General features: G+C 43.4%; 1 protein-coding gene across 9 annotated transcripts in view; it reads right to left on the bottom strand.

The window, feature by feature from the left end:
* gramd1bb (GRAM domain containing 1Bb) overlaps positions 1-19457 on the bottom strand; it is a 95675-nt gene that overhangs the window by 7962 nt on the left and 68256 nt on the right. For 6 of the 9 annotated variants that reach the window (XM_068585870.1, XM_068585874.1, XM_068585876.1 and 3 more), the window contains 14 exons: positions 16522-16732; positions 13629-13649; positions 9978-9998; positions 9350-9373; positions 3855-3939; positions 3215-3318; positions 2985-3080; positions 2515-2595; positions 2283-2398; positions 1552-1717; positions 857-1046; positions 552-695; positions 325-443; positions 88-230 (listed from right to left, as the gene is read on the bottom strand). In XM_068585870.1, coding sequence (XP_068441971.1) covers positions 88-230; positions 325-443; positions 552-695; positions 857-1046; positions 1552-1717; positions 2283-2398; positions 2515-2595; positions 2985-3080; positions 3215-3318; positions 3855-3939; positions 9350-9373; positions 9978-9998; positions 13629-13649; positions 16522-16732 — 1521 coding nt within the window. The remainder of the gene's footprint in view (positions 1-87; positions 231-324; positions 444-551; positions 696-856; positions 1047-1551; positions 1718-2282; positions 2399-2514; positions 2596-2984; positions 3081-3214; positions 3319-3854; positions 3940-9349; positions 9374-9977; positions 9999-13628; positions 13650-16521; positions 16733-19457) is intronic. The other 3 variants (XM_068585872.1, XM_068585871.1, XM_068585873.1) reach the window with 3 other exon arrangements.

Below are 19457 nucleotides of genomic sequence, written 5' to 3'. Positions count from 1 at the left end.
TTTGATGCCTTTAATGGTTTTATGTGAAGCGCTTTGAAGCGCCTTGTAGTTGAAATGGGCTATGCCAATGAACTTGGCCTCACTTACCGTAACCGACACTTGTTCTTGGCCACCCTGGTGAGCATGTAGCGGTTGAGGGTGTAGAAGTAATCGTGGTAGGGCACGTCATGCGTGATGACCTCAGCGTCGATGATGTAACACTCACTTTCCTGGCTGGCTTTGTACAGAGTCTGATCAAAGAAAGAAAAGTTTCATTTATTGTCATTCTCAAAGAGCTGCTCTTAAACTAGAAAAACATTTCGGCGATGCAAGAGCTGACTGTACCTGTGTCTCTGTGACTGTAGCTGTTTTGGGGGCCAGCGGGTTGGACAGCGAGATGGTGTACATGATCTCTCTCGTCTGGTTCCCAGCCTCCTCTTTCTTCCACGGGTGGTACACCACATCTAAACCGCAACGCGATGAGAGAGCTAATTAGCCGTGTCCGCACTGACCACATGCCTTTACCTCAGAGAGATCAGGGATCAGGCGTAAAAGCATCAGGCAGTACTGACCTGAGAATCGCCTCTGTTCCATGAAGTCATTCATGAACTGCGACTCTGAGAAGAGGATCCCGTAGAGCTTGTCCACACTGAACTTGTAGATTTCATTGATGTGCTGCCTGCCATTCAGATCCTCATGAAAGGCTTGCACTTCACCTAAGTGTCCGAGATAAAACGGCAAATCAATACAGAGGTTCTCTCCACAGGTCTGTCTCTCTCATCATCGACATCATACTGTGAAATACACTCAAAGGGGTTCCGCTAGGTTATGCATTTAATGTCAAAGAGGAGCGGTTCACTCTGTTCTGTGCGGTTACCCTCGTCGTGCGTTTCGGACGAGTCGCTGAGCTCAGTCGGGATGTCTTCGTTGTCGTTGAAGTCCAGAGACGGTGAGGGGACAGGACCACCAGGCCCGCTGGTGTCTATGTTCCTCTCCTCCAACAAAAGGGGCAACGCAAGCAGCTCGCCGTCCGGTAGGCAGTCTGCATACTCTTCTGGGAGGTCGAACTGGAGAAAAGAAAAACATAAGCAATCAATCACATCAATACCGTTTCCCTGTCAAGGAAATGTCTTGTAGTGCTTCTGACCCAGGTGTTGCAGTTGATTCAACATGTATTAAGGTATAATATGAAGCAGGTAAAATAAGTATTGAACGCGTAAGCTTCAAGATGTGAAGACTTTTTGTGTGGAAGAATGGGCCAAAATCCCACCTGAGCATACAGGAGGCGTCTTGAACCAACAAAGGCTTTTGTTCCGAGTATTAAATACATTTCAGGCAGCTGTTCAATACTTTTTTCATTCATTCCATTTTATTAGATGTAACTTAATTTCTGAACTTATTTGTTTGGTTTTCTTTGTACGTATGTATTTCTTGGGTTGTTATCGACATATGGTAAAAATTGCATATCAATAGCACCTTTAGAAATATATTTACTGAGAAAAATGGTGACGCGTTCAATACTCATTTTACCAGCTGTGTGTGTGTGTGTGTTTGTGTGTGTGTGTAACTTACTGTGATGGGTTGGCAGGCGTGGTTGCCTGGGCTGGGCATGGTGCTGTTAGGAACCATCTTCTTATGCAGTGGAGGAGGGCTGCCATCGGGCTTGGCCTCAGCGCTGCTCTTCGACAAGTTGTCGTTGTTGATCTCGTTCTCTTCAATGGGGATCTCTTCACTGAACCTGAAGGTGTCCAGAGAGCAGCTCATTGAGTTACGCTCATCTCGTCTCACACTGTGACTGAGGTTCTTGTAAAACCTGTGTGTACTTGTGTGCATATGAATCTGTGTTCAGATTAAATATTTAACTAGTCTTCACATCTGAGGAACAAGTACAAATGATCTACATCTCTCTTTATAGCTATGGAGACTGTTATCTACACTGTGAGAGCTCTGCGGACAACAAAGAAAGTCAAACCACGGCTCTGTGTTGATTTCACCTTGTGAATTTACTTCAGACATGAAGGGAAAACTGAAATCACGGAACAGACAGAGCAGGGAAGGATCTTTAAAGCCTCCAGAGGAACGCAGTGTTTGATGTGTTGCATCTGTCGTGTCTTTAAAGTTAAATCAAATGCTATAAATTGCGGTACGAATAAGCAGAGAAGCGGAGAAGAGTGAGCATGTGAGCGTTGCTTCTTGCAGCTCATATTAGGCTCTCTAACTCATTTGTAATTTGGGCAATTGTCTGAAATGTGCTTATCGTGTAGTAACCACAGTAACTGATGCTGCAGCATCAATGGACTCACCCCATGGTGTTGAAGTCATCATCGGGGGGAACGTAGTCTTCGTCGTCGCTAGTCAGGCCGAGCTCGTTGCCATAGCACTGATGAACAAAGTGCCACAGTTCTTTGGGGCACAGCGGCTGCGAGAGGCAACGACCAAAGTGAGAGATGAGAAGACTCGAAAAATTATTCTGAGATGAATTGTGAACATTAACGCTCAGACCGGTATGAACAGGATCAGATTTTTTTTGCTGACCTTGTCCAGCAGCGCATTCTGCCACAGTCTGAACATCATCATGTAGGTCCGGTCCCTGGCTCCAAAGGAGCTGAAAAAGTGCTGTGAAAAATATATTGTAATTATGTACAAGCCTGGTGAGCACTAACAAGCCTTCTCTTATAGATTACTTTAAGTTGTGGCAGTGACATTGGGTATTAATATCTTGCACTATTACTGTCCCTTTAAGCGAAGATGAATGCACTTAAAACACATGTAATAATAATTATAATACTTAAATTTCATATAGCGCTTTTCTAAATACTCAAAGACGCTTTACGTAGGACAGAGACAAACAGAACAAAACAAAAAATAGAAAGACAAAGGACCAAACAAAAGAAATAAAGAGAACAAATTTGTTTTTCTGTTTATTTCTTTAACATTTACTGCTACGTCTCACGTCTTTACTTTCTCAGACAAGCGCCTGTATTTAGCTGCTCTGTATTGTTTACCTTCTCAGTGTCTGTGCAGACCTGGATGGCATTGGGGATGAGGCGGGCAGTCTTCTCTTTTGTCATTGAGCAGATGTCCTTTAGCCGCACTGTCAGCTACACACACACACACACACACAAAGTCACACCATTAGACATACACACACTCATCATAGCACCAAGTGTGACCCAAAACTGCCAAAGTAAGAAGCATGGGAATGCACAGAGGTCCTGAGCGTCGATGAGCATACCAGCGTTTCCCAGCGGAAGATGTTGCTGTAGAAACAGATCCAGTTCTCGGAGAGGTAGAGTCGTCCCTGCAGGAGGATGTCCCGTTGGAGAGCACAGGAGTAGTCTGCAGCATAAGGTGATAACACACTTACAGTGATGCAAAACTACATCGCGGAGAAACACTGAGACAGACAATGACTAAATAATAGATCAGATATTAGAATGTGGTCCATTAAATAAACTGTTATTTTGAAGGCGCTCTCTTTGCTGTCACAAAGAAACCTCACTGCAGCGTTTCCCCTTGTGTGTATATCTTGTTGATCATCTGTGCTATCATCAGGACCAAACCAAAAAGCTCAAATCATACAAAATGTGCTTGTTTTTACCCTAAAGCTGTATTATTCAAAGGATTTGTGACAATCACTGTATTCATTAGAGTTGGGGGAAAACTCCGCTACACTTATCATATTGTTGTTGTTCATGGCAGAGCACTGCCCAAAACATTCATTACCAGAATAGACGTTCCTCTAAAATATTGATTTATTGTCAGTGATATATTTAAAATAATATGAATGTCCAAATTGTTGTTTGCGTCTTCTCTCCGTTTTTTTTTCTTCTCTTAACACTTTTTCTAAAGACTAATAACGAGCGTCAACTTACCCACAATGAGTCTCTCTGTGTCGGGGAGCTGCTTGAAGAGTTTCCTAAAGTCCTCATTGCGCTGCTTGTATGTCGGGCTCAGCACCTGCAGTGACAGGCAGAGTCAGAAAGGCCACAGCGCACATGCATGCGTCTAAAACTCACAACACTCTCCATGCTCTCGGACTCTCGCTCACGCACACAAGAGTCGTCTCCATCGCGCAGACGCAGCCCCCCCGAGTTAGTCGCTTCCGTGAGCATGTGAGATAACCTCGTAAAACCACCCACAGGTCTGATGTCTGGTTTACGCTCTTCATACCGTGGATTTCACTCTGTGGGTGGCTTTGACAGGCTCTTGGAAATGGATGTGTAGTGAATGGCAAGCAGAGGTATGCGGCCTGAATGGGCGTCTTGCTGATACTCGATAACAAAGCGCAATCCCACAACGTCAGCCCGCTGCAGATCATTCAATACACATGCTGCCACGACTATGAGCGTTTGCAATTTGAGTCACATTCTCAGATTTGCATTATCGTGTCCGACAATGAGCCCTTTGTCTCCTGACAATAGGGGAAGGAGGATTGATGAAACCTCAAACAGAACTGCGCACAGTGGTTTGAATAACCTGGTCAGAAACAAAAGGTTTTCAGCACCGGGGAAAGACGTCCTTATTCAACACGATCGCACGTTTCTTTGCTTGGCTTCAGCCGACTTGATTATTTTCAGAGAGCCTGTGATGAATAAAAATCTCCAAATGTGTGCCAAAACTGAGGGCTCTCTGTCTCCGTCAGTGCCAGAAGCTTTCCTTCAACAGGAAAGAAGGAAACAATAGCTGCCAATACGGTAACAAGATGTTTGCCGAGACAAAAGAAAAGCTCTCTTCGCTCTCTTTGAGAAAGAACATCTTGTTCAAATTAAAAATCCAGACATGAGCCTCCCTTGTAAAACAAAGCATTTGAAATACTGAAATACTGTTTGGGAGTATCGGTTTCTACTTCTTTGAGCCTAAATGTGGTGATGAGAAACACTGCTCTGAAAACGTGAGGGACATCTCTAAAATATACCCTTAATTATTGATTGGAATTAAACTGCCCTAACTGCACATATCATCATGTTTAAGTTGTTTAAAACCGTCATCCGTGACCAAAAACAACCAAAACACACCTACTCTGTTCACACTTGAGGTCATTGACTCCAAACAACAGGCCTCTGTGAGCGCTGGGAGAATTCTAAGAGCTATGACTCATAACCAAACCAGTTGTTTTCTTTAGTAGTAGGGAAATACCAGAGAATGCATACAGTAGAATACAATTTTAAAAAAGTGCCTCAAAGCCTCCTGACTGACCCCTCTCTTGTGACTTTACGTTGTCCCAAAAGAGCTCCATAATTCTGTCCAAATGACAACTTTTCCACATCATTTTCTTCACTGATCTGCTTGTGGTTTTCAGCTCGCAAGTGGAGGTCAACTTACAGCAGGGATCTCCTCAGTGTCCCACTCGGGGTTCTGAAGGTCGGAGGCGGCCCAGCCCCACTCCCAACCCCACTCCCCTCGAGCTGGACCCTGCAGGAGCCACCCTGCCAACGCCTCATCCAGCTCCAGCACGGCCTCCCAGTCTGACATCGTGCAATCCTCATCCAATTCCATATTCGCCGCCCCAGATCCGGTCTGGCGCCTGGATGGCAGCTTATTTTCCAAAAACGGGGGGCCCAGTGGGCTCTTCTGACGTCGGAGGACTTGTCACTTACAGTGGGTTTTGGAAAATAAGAGCAGACAGAGCTGGAGATTCCAGGCGTTCGCAAGCTGCAGTATCCGCCCCCTGTTATGGGTGCTGCTCCCTTTCAGCGTTGAGCGGTGGACACGGCACACTCCAGCCACATGATCCTTGTCTCTCTCTGTCGTTCTCTCTCTCTCTCCCTCTCTTCCTTTCACACACACTGGGAGAGGAGTTACGGCCGTTGCCCTCTAGTAACCCCGGCCAACAAGTCTTTTATTATCATGCCAGTAGCTTTTTCCTTTTTTCCTGCTTACTCCTCCTGGTAAGTGTGTGAGCTAAGTGTGTGTGTGTGTGTTTGTGTTTGGAGGGTTCTTTCCAGGTCCGAGTGCCTTGTAATTACCCAGTTTACAACAGGAAAAGAATGAAGTGACCTTGTTTGTATTAGCCCCGCTCTCCACAGAGTAAATATGTAGCTGGGAAGAAAAAAGCTGAAAGAAAAAAATACATGACTAAATAAAAATAGAGAAATGAATGCTTCCAGTTGAAGAAGAAGCCGTGGAGTCGATCTTGCTGTCCGCCCGAGTGATTGGGTTACAGGGAACAGATGTGAGCGTAACCTCCAGTTACCTCCCTCTGCAAAACAACACCATCAATCTTGACAGCGTCTGCACTGGTTTGCGGTCCAGGGCTTACATCGCAGGGTGAAGCGGCCCGACCAACAAAATAATTCTTTGTTCATCCGCCTCATGTGATCGTTCATTTCCTTTTAGAGTAGCTGCAGGAATCCAAACTAAAACGGTGCAAAAGGACAGACCCGTGTTGTTTTGATGGTATTGAAGGTATTGGAGGTATGACGCGTCCTTCCCCCTCCCCCTCCCTCTTTTCTCCCCGCCTTGGTATTAGGGTCGTTCATGTACTTGTGATACTTGATCCCCCTCTGTTACTCTTAGCGGGCACCAAAGATGCAGAGCTTGCAGTTCTTATTTTAGCAGCGCTCCAAAAAAACAATTGGTGTGCATGTCCTCTCACTATTCTTAACTGAACATATTTCAAGGGTCAAGATGGGGGGAGGGTAGCGGGGTATTGTGACAGAAGTCCCAGCAGCAATAATAAAACATATATATTTTACTCCGGCTTGCATTTCATTGACTCCTGCTGGATGTGTAGCCCACATGCGAGCGCTGGAATTCGGCCACGACTTCCACCTTTCTTCTGCAGTTATTTCCCAGGCCTCACTTTAACCAGACACCGAGGGGATGCAGGAAAAATAAATGGGGAAATAATCTTTAACAGTGGGCCTCTTGGAAAACAGTGGTGGTCATTCAAGCGCAGCTCTTAAAAAAAAACAAAAAAAGCCTTTCCATCATGTGGATGAAATTTCAGCAAAACGAGAGCTCATTACTTGTGCCGATCGTGCTGATAGAAGTCATTTATTTCCTGCTCACGCCGTTCATTTTCTCCAATAAATCAAGCAAAGAAAGAGGCCATTGTGACAGATGCTGCCACCAGTGATTAGGTGACATTATGAGACTTGGGATGAGGTGGGACTACAGATACGCAGTATTTATGGATTTGGTTAACTATTAACAGTGTACAAACATTCGGAGATGGAAGAGACTGGTACCGTAAAGCAGGGTGGAGTTTTAGTGTTTTCAGGAGGATGGGGGCTGATGTGTTACAGTCCATCCTGTCAATAACACTTCCATCCTTTTAATGTGCTGGTTCTTCATTTGAAAGGCAAGGTATGTGGGCGTGTATCGATCCGAGTGAAGCACCTATCGGACAAAAGTCAATTCTCTCACTGTCGTGAACTAAAGTTCTAATCTCTAATCCTGCTAACTTGTTTGGTACGGTTGGAAACGGAAGCATTGCGGCAAACTCGCGTAGATGCAAAGCGAATGAACAGGCGCGTTTCAGAGGGCTGTGGAAGAAAGATGGCGACTGTGCGTACCTCTAACAGGCTCAGATCTCACTTTAGGACGGATGGGCTTTTAATCACCGTGTTTTCAGTGCCATGGGAGGTCATCATCGCCATGTAGAGGTGCACACTTACACACATGCACGCGCCGCCCCGACATGCAGGTGCATGATGGGTACAACACCCACACATAGTCACAGCCAACTGATTTATAGGTACCAATTGGACATGTCTCACTCGCTTGATTAAGCTGCGGTATTTATTGTGTGAGTAAGGATGAGTGTACAAGATGTCAGGAACACAGCCCTACTGGGATTAACCTTTAGTTTTTAAAGGTGAACTCACCATCGTGTCGACATTGTGCTGGTAAATTACACTTTAATTGACATTGCAAACGTCACACGGCTAATCTATTTAAGTCTTGTTTTAAAAGGATACGACTGGTGTTGCTCTATATTTGTCTTACTGTCAAGAGATCCCATTGAAAGACCAAAACCAATGATGCCTAGGTTTGTCTCAGAATCATTCATCCTGCTCTATGCATAATTGAACCCAGCCATAAGCCCACCGGCTCCCACTGAAGACATACATCTTTATAAGGAGGCCACACATTCATTTTTATAAATGCTAAGTCATTTTCTAAAACAGCTGGGCGCTGTAGTTTTGAGCAAATGCTGCATAACAAGACGTAAACAGGCTGCGCTTGTAAGCATTTCCGGGAGCGGGATAGGGGTATGTGGGATTGAGTCAAGATAAACTTCAGTTCATGGGCCATGGGCAACGTCCTACAGGGCAACAGTATGGCTCTCTAGTTATTTTGGACAACATTGGAGATGTATGCCATGGAGGAATAAACAACATCAGGTTCTGGCTACACACGCAATACTTGTTAGCAGGATTTACTTGTTGAAGGATTTGGTCTTTTCATGGGATTTTCTGATAATAAAACATATAATATCACCAGCTTTATACTTAAAAAAAAAAGATTGTGTGACTTAATGGGAGGCAATATCAGGTTTTAGAGAAGGGGATCTGCAGTTTTGCAGTGTTTCTGATGACAAGAGCAGATGGTCCTGGTACCTTGTACACTTGATGTATACCGTGCTTGTCGCCAGCTGTCTGTCAACTGTTAACATGACATTTGCATCTGTTAGTCAGAGCAACATCAACACCAGCTTGTTACTTGTGACGCTCCCTTCTGGTTAGCGGGGTCAGTAGAGGAAATGTGAGTGGCTCACAATAGCTGGAGCATTAGAGAAGATTTTAAGAAAGGTGTCTGGACTTTTTGGACCGAGCCTCTTTTCATCTCAACAGCAGGTCTCTATTTTCCGCATCTGCAGGAAGGTCCCTGCATCTTCCATTGATTGACAAACCGAGACACAGAAACAGGAGGAAACATGCCACGACTAAAAGCGCCATGCTCCATTCGCCTGTTGTTCAAAGGCATTCGAGGCTCGTCCAGTGGCGGTTTGTTGATTTGTTTAGTACAGTGAGAAGCTCAGCGGGCTTGTTACCACCTGTTGCAGACCAGGATTAGACGTTTAAGTGCTGACAGGCCTTTAATCACTACCTAAGGGACTATTAAAACACATTTTGTCAATGGAAAATTGTGAATTAAATAAGACCACGAGAAAAGAATCACTCTGTAATTGAACGGTAACGCTTTAGTTAGACAACTATTTCATACATGTCTCCTTCAACATGTCAAACCGCCTCCTCCAAAGTGTGGCTTTGCTATTAGGTGGTAACAACACTGAGTGAAGTCAATGGAATGAGAGACAGGCAGGAGGGATGCCATCATTCCACCGGTCTGACAACCAACAAACAGAGCGCCGGAGAAAGAAAGTTATTCAGGAATGCACAAGAATACAAGTCATGCTTACTCTCAGGATGTGTTGTCTTTCATGCTGGGGAGAGAGGGGAAGAGTGTACACACAGGGAATACAAAATATAAAATAAATAAATAAAACATAAAATGGGAAAACGTCCAATAAACACAGAGTGGTGTCAAAGTCCAACACTCTCGTTCCTGCTCGCTCTGTGGGCTTAACAAACACAACAGGCAGCTTTTCAAAGTAAAAGTTGGTTGACCATAATCATTAAGGGGTCGTTCAGCAACTCACCGCATGGAAAACAATCATGCTGGAGCCAGAAATAGAGTGAGCACGCCATCTTGTGGTGCAAAATAAAACACTCTGGCTTTGTTGTCAATGAAGAAACTTTGGTAAAATGATGCTGCGGTCTTTCCAGTCCCTTGAATATCGGCATCAGAAAGAGACACCTGTTGCTCTTTTAAGCCCACGCTAGTAATCCCCCGCCTGGAGGACCAGTAACCCGAACTAGTGATCTGGTAAACAAGGTCAAGGACGACAACTTTCATCTCGTAAGCCGTACCACTAAACACAACTCAAAGAGACTTCCGCATGACGTGAACTCACAGCAGCACACATATACGCCCATCAAAGACTTCACACATGTAGAGGATGTATATAAAAACAGGGTCAGACTTACGTTGTACCAGCTTTGGCTCTTCTGCGGAAAGAGATGGGGAGAAAAGAGAGACAGAGGATGTATTTAACGGTGTGAAACGGGTACATGCTGCAGCAGGGTTTTGAGGCTCATACAGACATACAGAGGGTGAATATGATTGGCCTGATAGTAACAAGTGACAGCAGGTCGTGAAGGTCAAACTGAATCTCACGCTCTTTCCTACCAGGAATTACAGAACGATATTGACTCTACTTTTAATGCCAAACACTGACTGTTTGTGTTAACCGTGCTGGACTTTTGAACCTCAAAGTGCTGAGGTTAATGCAGGGTGAAATTCTCTTTCAGTTTCGCTCGCCACTCAAATAATGCTGACATTTACAGGATGTTATTTGGATGTATCATTTATTGATCGAATAGAGGAATCTTTCAAAAACAAAAGCATGTCGGTGGAAAAGCTGCTTCCTGTATTGGCAGAACTGAAAGTAATTTCACTCAAAAACATATACTGCATTAGTACATTAGACGTAAAGTTAAAAATAAATTTATAGTTAACAGTCATGTGCTACAATATGTCCACATCTCTGTTTTAAAAGCACTCAGTCTGTCACCTATAATTTACCTGAAAGTTGTTCCATCAAAAATTAAAATTATCCCAAGAATATTCTAGAAATCTGAGTTTTTAATGTTGTTAAACATTTTACAACTGATTCAATTTATTATTCACAAGCAGTTGATTCTGTTGCAGGTTCTATAACAGCAGAGGGCAGCAGAGATGTATCTTAATCATGACTATGTCGGTACAACATTTTCCAGCCACATAAACACTCTTTCTGTTCGAACAGCTGAGGAGCAAAAGTCTCACAGGGGAAACATGCAGGTGATCATTCAGAGGGTGAAAGAAGGAAGAGGGTATTCAGGGGGAGAAGAGGGAAGAGAGAAGGTCAAAAAGTGATATCCAGTGTCTGATTCCAGAAGAACAACAACTTGAAGCTACACATTTTTAGTAAAAATGAAAAAGAAAAAAAGGACTGGCAATATAATCAAATTTTCCTGATTTTTGAACACAAGACCTCTATTAAACATTACTGCATTGTTTTCTGAAGTTGACTAAAGTGATTATCATAGTATAACAGTATAATAGTATATTTTCTTATTTCAACACGGCGGTTAATCCGTCTTAAAAATGACCACAATAATTTTCCTTAAGACTTCATGTTCAATGTTTCGCTTCTTTGTCAAAAACCCTGAACACATTCAATGTCTCTTTTGTGCCTCGGGCCGTCTGAGTTTTCTCGGTGTCCGACAGGGTCTCTGGTTATCTGGTGCGAGCGGGGTAAGCAGGCAGTGAGCTGCAGTCGCCGGCCTGGCTGTGACGATAGCCGGGCTAATGTGGGCTAATCTGATTTGAAGGTGACAGAGACACGAGGGAGGAATTACTCTGAGACCACTGTCTGGATAAGTGGTGTGTGTGTATGTGTGTGTGCCATTGTCTTTGGCGTGGGGTGGCTTCACGCTAGTGGGTTTGAGAGATTTATGACAGCATTGTTTACACGGAGAGCTACTATTTATTGTGACTGTATCCGTTTGGAAAGAAGGAGAGAGAGAGTCAAACAGTTGAATAGAGTTTTGTCGGGGACTCCTCTGTGACTTACAGTGGTTTGGGTCTGTCTGAACTATATCACTTGGTTTGAATGTCACATACGGGGGCTGTGGATTGCAAACATGGGACAGATAGCTTCAAATGATTCACGAAGCATCTTTGTTTTGGACATTTGTCACATCTAAAATGTCTCCACCACGATGGTCAAGCGGGCCCTTGTTGTGCAAGTGATGGTTTTAAACCCCTGAACAGTCAATTCAAACAACGGGAGCATCCGTTTTTTACATTGAAATTAGTTTCAGATTACAAGAGGATTTTAAATCTTCACTATAAAGACATTTTTGGAATAAATTATATTTCACACAGCTCACAAAGCACTGCCCTCCCACATTAATTCAGGGGATGGAAAGCATGGGAAAGGACACGAGGGCCTGAAACTATCAAAGGGGATCCTGCAGTCGCACAGCTACAGAGGAAGTGGAGGGCCGGGGGGATTTTAATGGGGTCCAGCAGGGATTGTCAATGGGTCAAATGAAAACAAGAAGAAATGCTTACTTTAATCAGGTTTAGTCTGTCATACTGAAAGGAAATTAAAAGAGAAAGCAAAACATTAACCAAAGCAGTGAGCAACATGAACACAGAGAGGAATAGGGAGTGAGAGAGAAGATGTCGAGGTCCGATGAGCTCGTGGCTAATGAAACAACTTCCCAAGTACGTAACTGTCGTTACCATGCGATAGGTTCAGAGGTCTGACGGTGCTACTAAATTTGACTCTCTACCTCGGCTGCATGTGCAATGAAACGCCTCAGTGATTATCGTTGAGCCAACGTAACTATGGTCGTCACATGGCCTGTGCCGCAGAGGGGCATGGAACCCCTTTCGCTGAATGCACTCTTGTATTTGGATTGCATTAGGGCCAGGCTGATCAAGCTCACGTTGCTGGGACGACCTCACGCCATGCCTGGTGTCATGTGACCACTGCCGACCAAAAAGGCTGACGTAAAGGGGTAAGGGGGGGGGGGGGGGGTGTTGAGGGGGACCATGGCACAGAAGTGAAAAAGGACTGAATCAATTGGGATGTGAGTGTGTGTGTGTGTGTGTGTGTGTGTCTGCGCGTGTGAGAGAGACAGAGTGTGCAAAACTCTCATTCATTGTCTCCCTTTGTTTCTCATTTCTGCCTGTGTCGATTAATTGAGACCCTGTGTACTGCAATAAATTTGATGAGCAAAAAAGTAAAGAAATAAATGACGAGATGAGGCCTGACAAGTAGCAAATCTAATGGATGAAGCAACAATATGGGTGATGCACTATAAAAATGTGGCACCAGCCTGCACCCTTGTACAGGCAGGCGGGCAGGGTGGGGATGCTCTCATTGTGGGCAGCTCAAACAGTGCTGGAGGTCTGGACTGGGACGCTGGGCCCATCCCTCTGCAGCCTGACGGATGTTGAAGCTCTCATAACCAAAATGCAACGAGATACGTTTGTCAAGAGAGGGACACGGAACGATCCAAAGTGGAAATAGAAGAGGAAAAGAGAGAGGAACTTCATTAAGACAATTATTTGCAGTATTGTTTATTAGGAATTTGGGCCAGAAATCTTCTTTTTCATTCTTAGAATGTGACAAAACCTCAACACTCAATTTCTCCATCAAATGTGAAATCTGAATTTAGTATTATTTTATTTTTCTGTATTTTAATTGGAAAAAAAAGAGCACATCCTGATCTTGACTATATTACTAAGCTATACACAAATATCTGAAAATGCTATTAGGAATCTGCTACATTGCATATCACCAAAAAGGAAGAGAAAGGACGGGGAAGAAGAAGAAGAAGAGAGGGAGTGAGTGAGGTTGTGTGGGGTTGACAGTTTTTTTCAGAAATGTCCATCTGCTATGATTGTGGGTGCAGATGGGGCTTGTAACGGTTGCACAGGAACAAGCTGGGTTCAGGGTGAAAGCGTTGCAAACAGGGGGTTTGGACATTTCCACAGAGCAGCTCACAAGACAGGAGGTGGGGCAGAGGGAAGGGTGGGCACAGAGATATTTGAGGAACAGAAAAAAGAGTAATGCTTACTTTGGAAAGTCGCTTGTGAGACTAGCATGCAATCAGGAGAAGAACAAAGAAAAATCAGATAGAAGAATGAAAATAAAAAGAAATCAACCGCAAGAAGAAAACAGCTGAAAGTACCAACAGAAGAGCGAAACAGTCATTATCAGATGGCACACATTTTCATATGGCATGGAGCAGTAGCAAAAGAGAGAGAGAGAGAAAGAGGAAGATGGAGAGAGGGAGAGAGAGAGAGAGAGAGAGAGAGAGAGAGAGAGAGAGAGAGAGAGAGAGAAATAAAGAGAAGGCGTGCACACTGTGTTGTGGAGACAAAAAAAATGATGAAATAAAAAGAGACAAAAACAACAAGTGATTCAGAACAGCAGAGACAGATGAGAAGGTACATGAAGACGCCAGTGACACGGCTTACTTCTAACATTTTGCCGAGCGTACAAAACATTAGAGCCACATGCTCCTTCCGTGAAACAACCTGCAAGATTCAATCCGTCTCTGAGTTGAGTTGTGAACGAGGGGAGATGCAGATGAGGGGGAGGACGGCAAATACAACACCTGCACTCTTGTGTTTTTCACCTCTTTCTATCAGCGTCTATTGTTTCAGTAAGAGCTCGGTGGTGTCAGCGGATATAAGGGCTCTTTTCCTGTTCTTAACTGATCTATGAAGAGTTGCAGCAACCGCTGTTTAAGATAAAGAGCCTGAAAAGCATCAATCAATGCTGCCGGTGTTCACTTTTCAGTCACCAGGAAACCCTCACAACAAAGCAAACCTCTGTCAACCATAATAAGCCCTGTAACTTATGTTCATACATAGTTTCCTTTGCAAGTCTGCCTTAAAATTGCCTTATGTTTGCTAGAATCATTAGTGGCCATCAATAGATGTTTTCCTTATGCACTTTCAATGTAGTAAAGAGGAAAAAAAAGGATCTAAATTGAATTTTTTTTATTTGTCCCCATCACTAACATTGGGTTGAACTCTAGAAATGATCTCTTTATGGCCAGTATGAGACAGAGGAGGAATGATGCCGAGCAAAACCTGTTGCATTGCTCATACGGGCAACGGACTATTGTTTTAAGACAGACTTGGAAAAAAAAGCACCTGTCCTTTAAACCCAAACATGCCAAACTTGTCGACTGAATTTTTGGGAGAAATGATTTATCGAACGTCCAAACACACTCAGAGTGAGAAGAAACATGTTAAAGTGTCAGAAATATCACAACTGTTTTTATCATGAAATGACTATACTTTAAAGTGTAGAAATCTGCTCACATCCATCTCACGGATAAACAACCTAAAAGCAACACTTGCTTGACTGAAGCAACAAGTAGATGAGGAAGCTCATTGAGGGAAGCACATGGTTTTAGGTCATATGTTAGCAAGAATTTACAAAAGTGCACAAACTCACGTTTTAGTAACGAGTCTTCATCAGAGTCATTGTGATGAAGACTTGCTGTTTGCTAGCGGCTACACCGTATTTAACGCTGTGCACCATTGACCTGACTCTGATGTCCCATTTCAAGGAGCCTAAGAAACTTAATAGTGACTAAATAAGCCAAGATCAAACTAACTCAACTAAAAACAACACCTTTATCTCGCAGTTTTAGAAGAGGAAGAGATTAAAGATTAGGGAGTATGCGGGATGTCAAAATGAAAGGCTGGAATGGAGTGGAGGGTGCAATCTCTCCTGTGAGTGATGGTTGCTGCTCACGTGTTACATATCAGTAATTACAAGTCAATAACCAATCATAGACGGTGCGTTATGCGTTCAGATCGGTCTCAATAGTAATGAAAACACAAAGGAATTCACAATTTAATGCACACAAAAAATAGTTATCATTATATATGGATATGATGAATAAAAGATTTACAAATATGTTTCTGATGCACACACAAATATGTATTGTTTTAAATACATGTAATAGAAATCCACAAATATGTGTATTTCAAAGGATTTGAAAATGTGATCAAAACCATATTTATATGTTGTTATTTAAAACAAATTTACAAACACTAACTATGTTTGCGTGCATTGAAATGTTTTTGTGGAGACAATCATTTACATTTGTGAATTCTTCTATGTGCATTCATCATTAATAATGGGACGGATCTGAACCCATAGTGCGTCACTACACTGGTAAATATAAATCCGGGCCGACTCTGACGTGTTCACGCCGTCACGGTTTATGAATGAATGTGACAGGCAGCGTTGCCACATCATCTCCAGTATCATAAAGTCACTTTGATCACTGTAAAATCAAGATTTGCACTCAGCTAATAACCTCATGTCACTGTTGTCTTTCTGATGTGACACGTCATGTTCTTACTGGAAGTAAACAAGTTGCGTTAGTGTTTCACAAGCACTCCAATAATCATGGTTTACTCGTGCGTTACAGTGAATGCAACATGTTCTTTAAAAAAGAAATACTGGTTCGTGGGTCAAGAATTACTGCGCAACCACACTGCTCAGAGCAAGCGGTAAATAAGCTGTCATCACAAATCAAATATGTCAGCTCGGTCATCACATTTAACAAGTTTAAAGAGTCGTAATGTGTGTCGCTCATTCATAAGGTCAGGAGATAACTCATAGTTTCAAAGCAGTGATTTAAGCCCTCATAACCTGACTGGTTTAACTTCATTCCATGCGTGTGAAATTGGCACCTCGTGTCAAACAGTGAAGCGGCTCACAACACAACAGCTACTCTGTGAAAATGTTCAGAACAATGTTGGTCACTACCGAGAGTCGACTCTTCTTCACTGGAAAGGACGCACTGCTGAGCATTCGTGACTGCACTGAGAACATAGTGTGGTTTTAAGTGCTGGGAGCTAGACACTAAACCCTGTGAGGCTACCCTTCTGTCTGTCAAACAGGTACCGAGGACAGGGGAGCATCTCCTGGCCGCTCACCTTGGAGTTCTTTCCCCCGCTTCTTGCTGACTGCAGCGAGTATGTTCTCTGGACGACCTGCTCGGGCGTGGAGGGGGATTTGTCAGAGGAGTGGTCGGAACCCTTCTCCACCATGTTCTCGCCCTCCTGGCTCTGTGGTGTGGGAGAGCGCGAGCGTTTACGCAGGACCGGTGAGCAGGCGGGCGTGCTCTTGTTTGAGTTACTGGCAGTGCTGAAAGAGAGGAGACAGAACGAGGGATGAGAAAATCACATCTGCAGCAAAGTGCGTCACAGAAATCACACAAGCACTCTTTGGATATGTGGACGTAAAAAAAACGACAGTGCAAGGCGGGTGCCAATAGTTTACAGATCAGCGTGGACAGCAGCACAGCGGGTACAGCGGCTCCTCATGCGTGCATCGTTTGGGGCTTAACAGGCTTGAAGCACCATGTGCTAACCTGGCTAATGACAGCTAAGCTTGTGCGGGAAGCGAACAACAACATCAACAACCGCCGCAGTAGCGGCAGCAGAGAGGAAAACAAATGTCATGCATGGCTTTTGGATTTTCTCACAGATGCCACATTTCAGAAGCAACAGGCAAATGCTTGATTTTGAGCCAATCGACCAATTTGATCAAGAGACGTAGAGGCTTGAAAAACACAATTTATTTTACAGTCTCAACGCTGACATTTATATGAGGCCAGATGAAAAAAAAAACTGTTTCCATGGCTGCTGAAATGCTACCCTGGAGGACATGACAAGGAGCAAATGAGCAGAAATACAATGGCATCATTCTGGCTATTGAAGGGGGCCTGACGCACATAATTATATGATCTCAAACTGAGCTGCATGTGGACTCCAACACGGGGACTCGCTTTTCTACATCCACTAACAGCTCTCCAGCCGTGTGGGAGGACCGCTGGCTCTAGACAGGTAGTCCCTTTCCTCACATCGTATACGTGACTATCAGGTAGCCTCTGTGATTCAGCACGAGACACCCTCTTTTCTTACACACACACGCACACACATCAATGGCTCAGCAAGAAGCCGCCTCCTCACAATGACAGAAGCCGAACAAAAGGCCCTGAAAGTGATCCGAGTGGCAGTGCGCCCGCCAGGCACGGTTACTTGACATGGCGTTATGCAAGCCATTACGTCACCGGCAGCCAGTGGCCGCTGTTAGTGCCCATGAATTACTGATCTACGGCTGCATTCGGGACTGCGGTGCAGCTCAAAGCACTGACTCATAGTGGCCAGCGCTGACAGCTCCTGTCTGACTGTCAGGGTCGGCCGGACCAGTCGCTGGTTGATTTTAAAAAGGCAAGGACAACAAAGAGCCTTTGCATCTGTTTAATGCGTGGGGATAGCTAATGCACGTCTGGCGTATTACGCTACCTTTGACATCGATTTATCCCAATGGCTGCTGTTCGGTGGATGATCATATTTGCTGTTCTGTACATGGCGTACTGACTCCTGACGAGTCCCTACTGACCTGATTAGGAGTACATGTGCAGGAAAATTTCCCTTTGTAAGATGTTTGCTGTGGAACATTAACTATTTGAGGTAAATGGCAGCTGTATCAATCTATTCTGCCTTCATCACGGGTTTCATCTAGAAATTATGGGTATATCAGGTTGCGCATGTCATCCATGAAGGGAATGAAGAGCACAAATGCTCACTACGGTGGTAGAAAGTGCATCGATATTCAGAATGCATAATACTCTTTGTCTGAGCCAGGAGACTGTCTGGGTCCCTCTCTCACACACAGACACACTCACACGTGGTGTGTGGATGGTGTATTTAAATACCAATACCTGCACCTTTCATGTTCTTGGCAAATGAACAAGGATTGCACCCATCAAATTGTTCAGCAGAGGCCATAAGCCACTCAAGATTCTGTCACATCTCTTTTCGCAAACAATCAATCAATCGTTAATAGATGACGTCCGAAACAACATCCACATGAAGCATTAAATAAGAAATACTATTTGGTTGTATGAAATACTAACTGGGCTTTCCCCCCGAAGGTTACTGTTTTTATTTAATAGGTGTATAATTTGTTTTATGATATAGGCTGAGGTGGACTTAATTTTAGGCGCAGTTGTTGCCTCCATCATAAAACACTGCTGGGAAACCCTTCGGGCCAACGGCTGTTTCCATACCAACACATTTGATACAGACCTGAAACAAAGTTTGAGAAAAAACATAATTTGTTTTTATTGGGCCAGAGAATGGGAAATTCAGAGATAATTTCCAAAAACATCTAAATACAAAAATAATATACCCATTTTTATTGATATTATTTTTAGTGCAGAATAAAACAATTTAAAATCCTGATTCATGAAACCTAATAATGCTTGAGATATTTAGTTTGATTGATATTCCCTGGAGTGCAAACAATTGTTGGATATGGGGGTTGTACCATTTTTTTGCAAAGTAACTTTTCACAGATCTTTGGAAACATATACATGCACACTAAAAGAGTTACATAAAGTCAAACTAAATCAGACGACAAAGCATATCGTCTTTTGATTGCACTGCGACGCTATCAGGGTACAAGACTTAGCTGGGTGGTGGAGCGAGTGCATTGTGGAAACTTTGTGTGTACAAAGGTTGTTTGTAATACATGAGTGTAAAAATGATTTGACAGATGTTTATAAGTTTACTGTACAAAAAGCTAAAAAGTGGATTAAAAGATGTATTTCTATTGCAGGAGTTCCATTATAGAACAACACTAACATAAATGTAAGAATGGTCAACTCATTTTTGGTTTTCAAAAGGACCGTTTCTAACAATATATCTTTTTGAGTGTGAGAGTGTGAATGAAATGTATGTATGTATGTATGTATGTATGTATGTATGTATGTATGTATGTATGTATGTATGTATGTATGTATGAATATATTAAATTACGCTTCTACCTATACATTTCCAGTCTTTCTTTTTTGCATATTAGA

The sequence above is a fragment of the Clinocottus analis genome, unplaced genomic scaffold, assembly GCF_023055335.1.
Source record: "Clinocottus analis isolate CAN_PGR_092001 unplaced genomic scaffold, fCliAna1.0.p SCAF_2, whole genome shotgun sequence".
NCBI lineage: Eukaryota > Metazoa > Chordata > Actinopteri > Perciformes > Cottidae > Clinocottus > Clinocottus analis.
The sequence above is the reverse complement of the archived record's forward strand: the minus strand, read 5'-3'. Positions and strand labels throughout refer to the sequence as shown.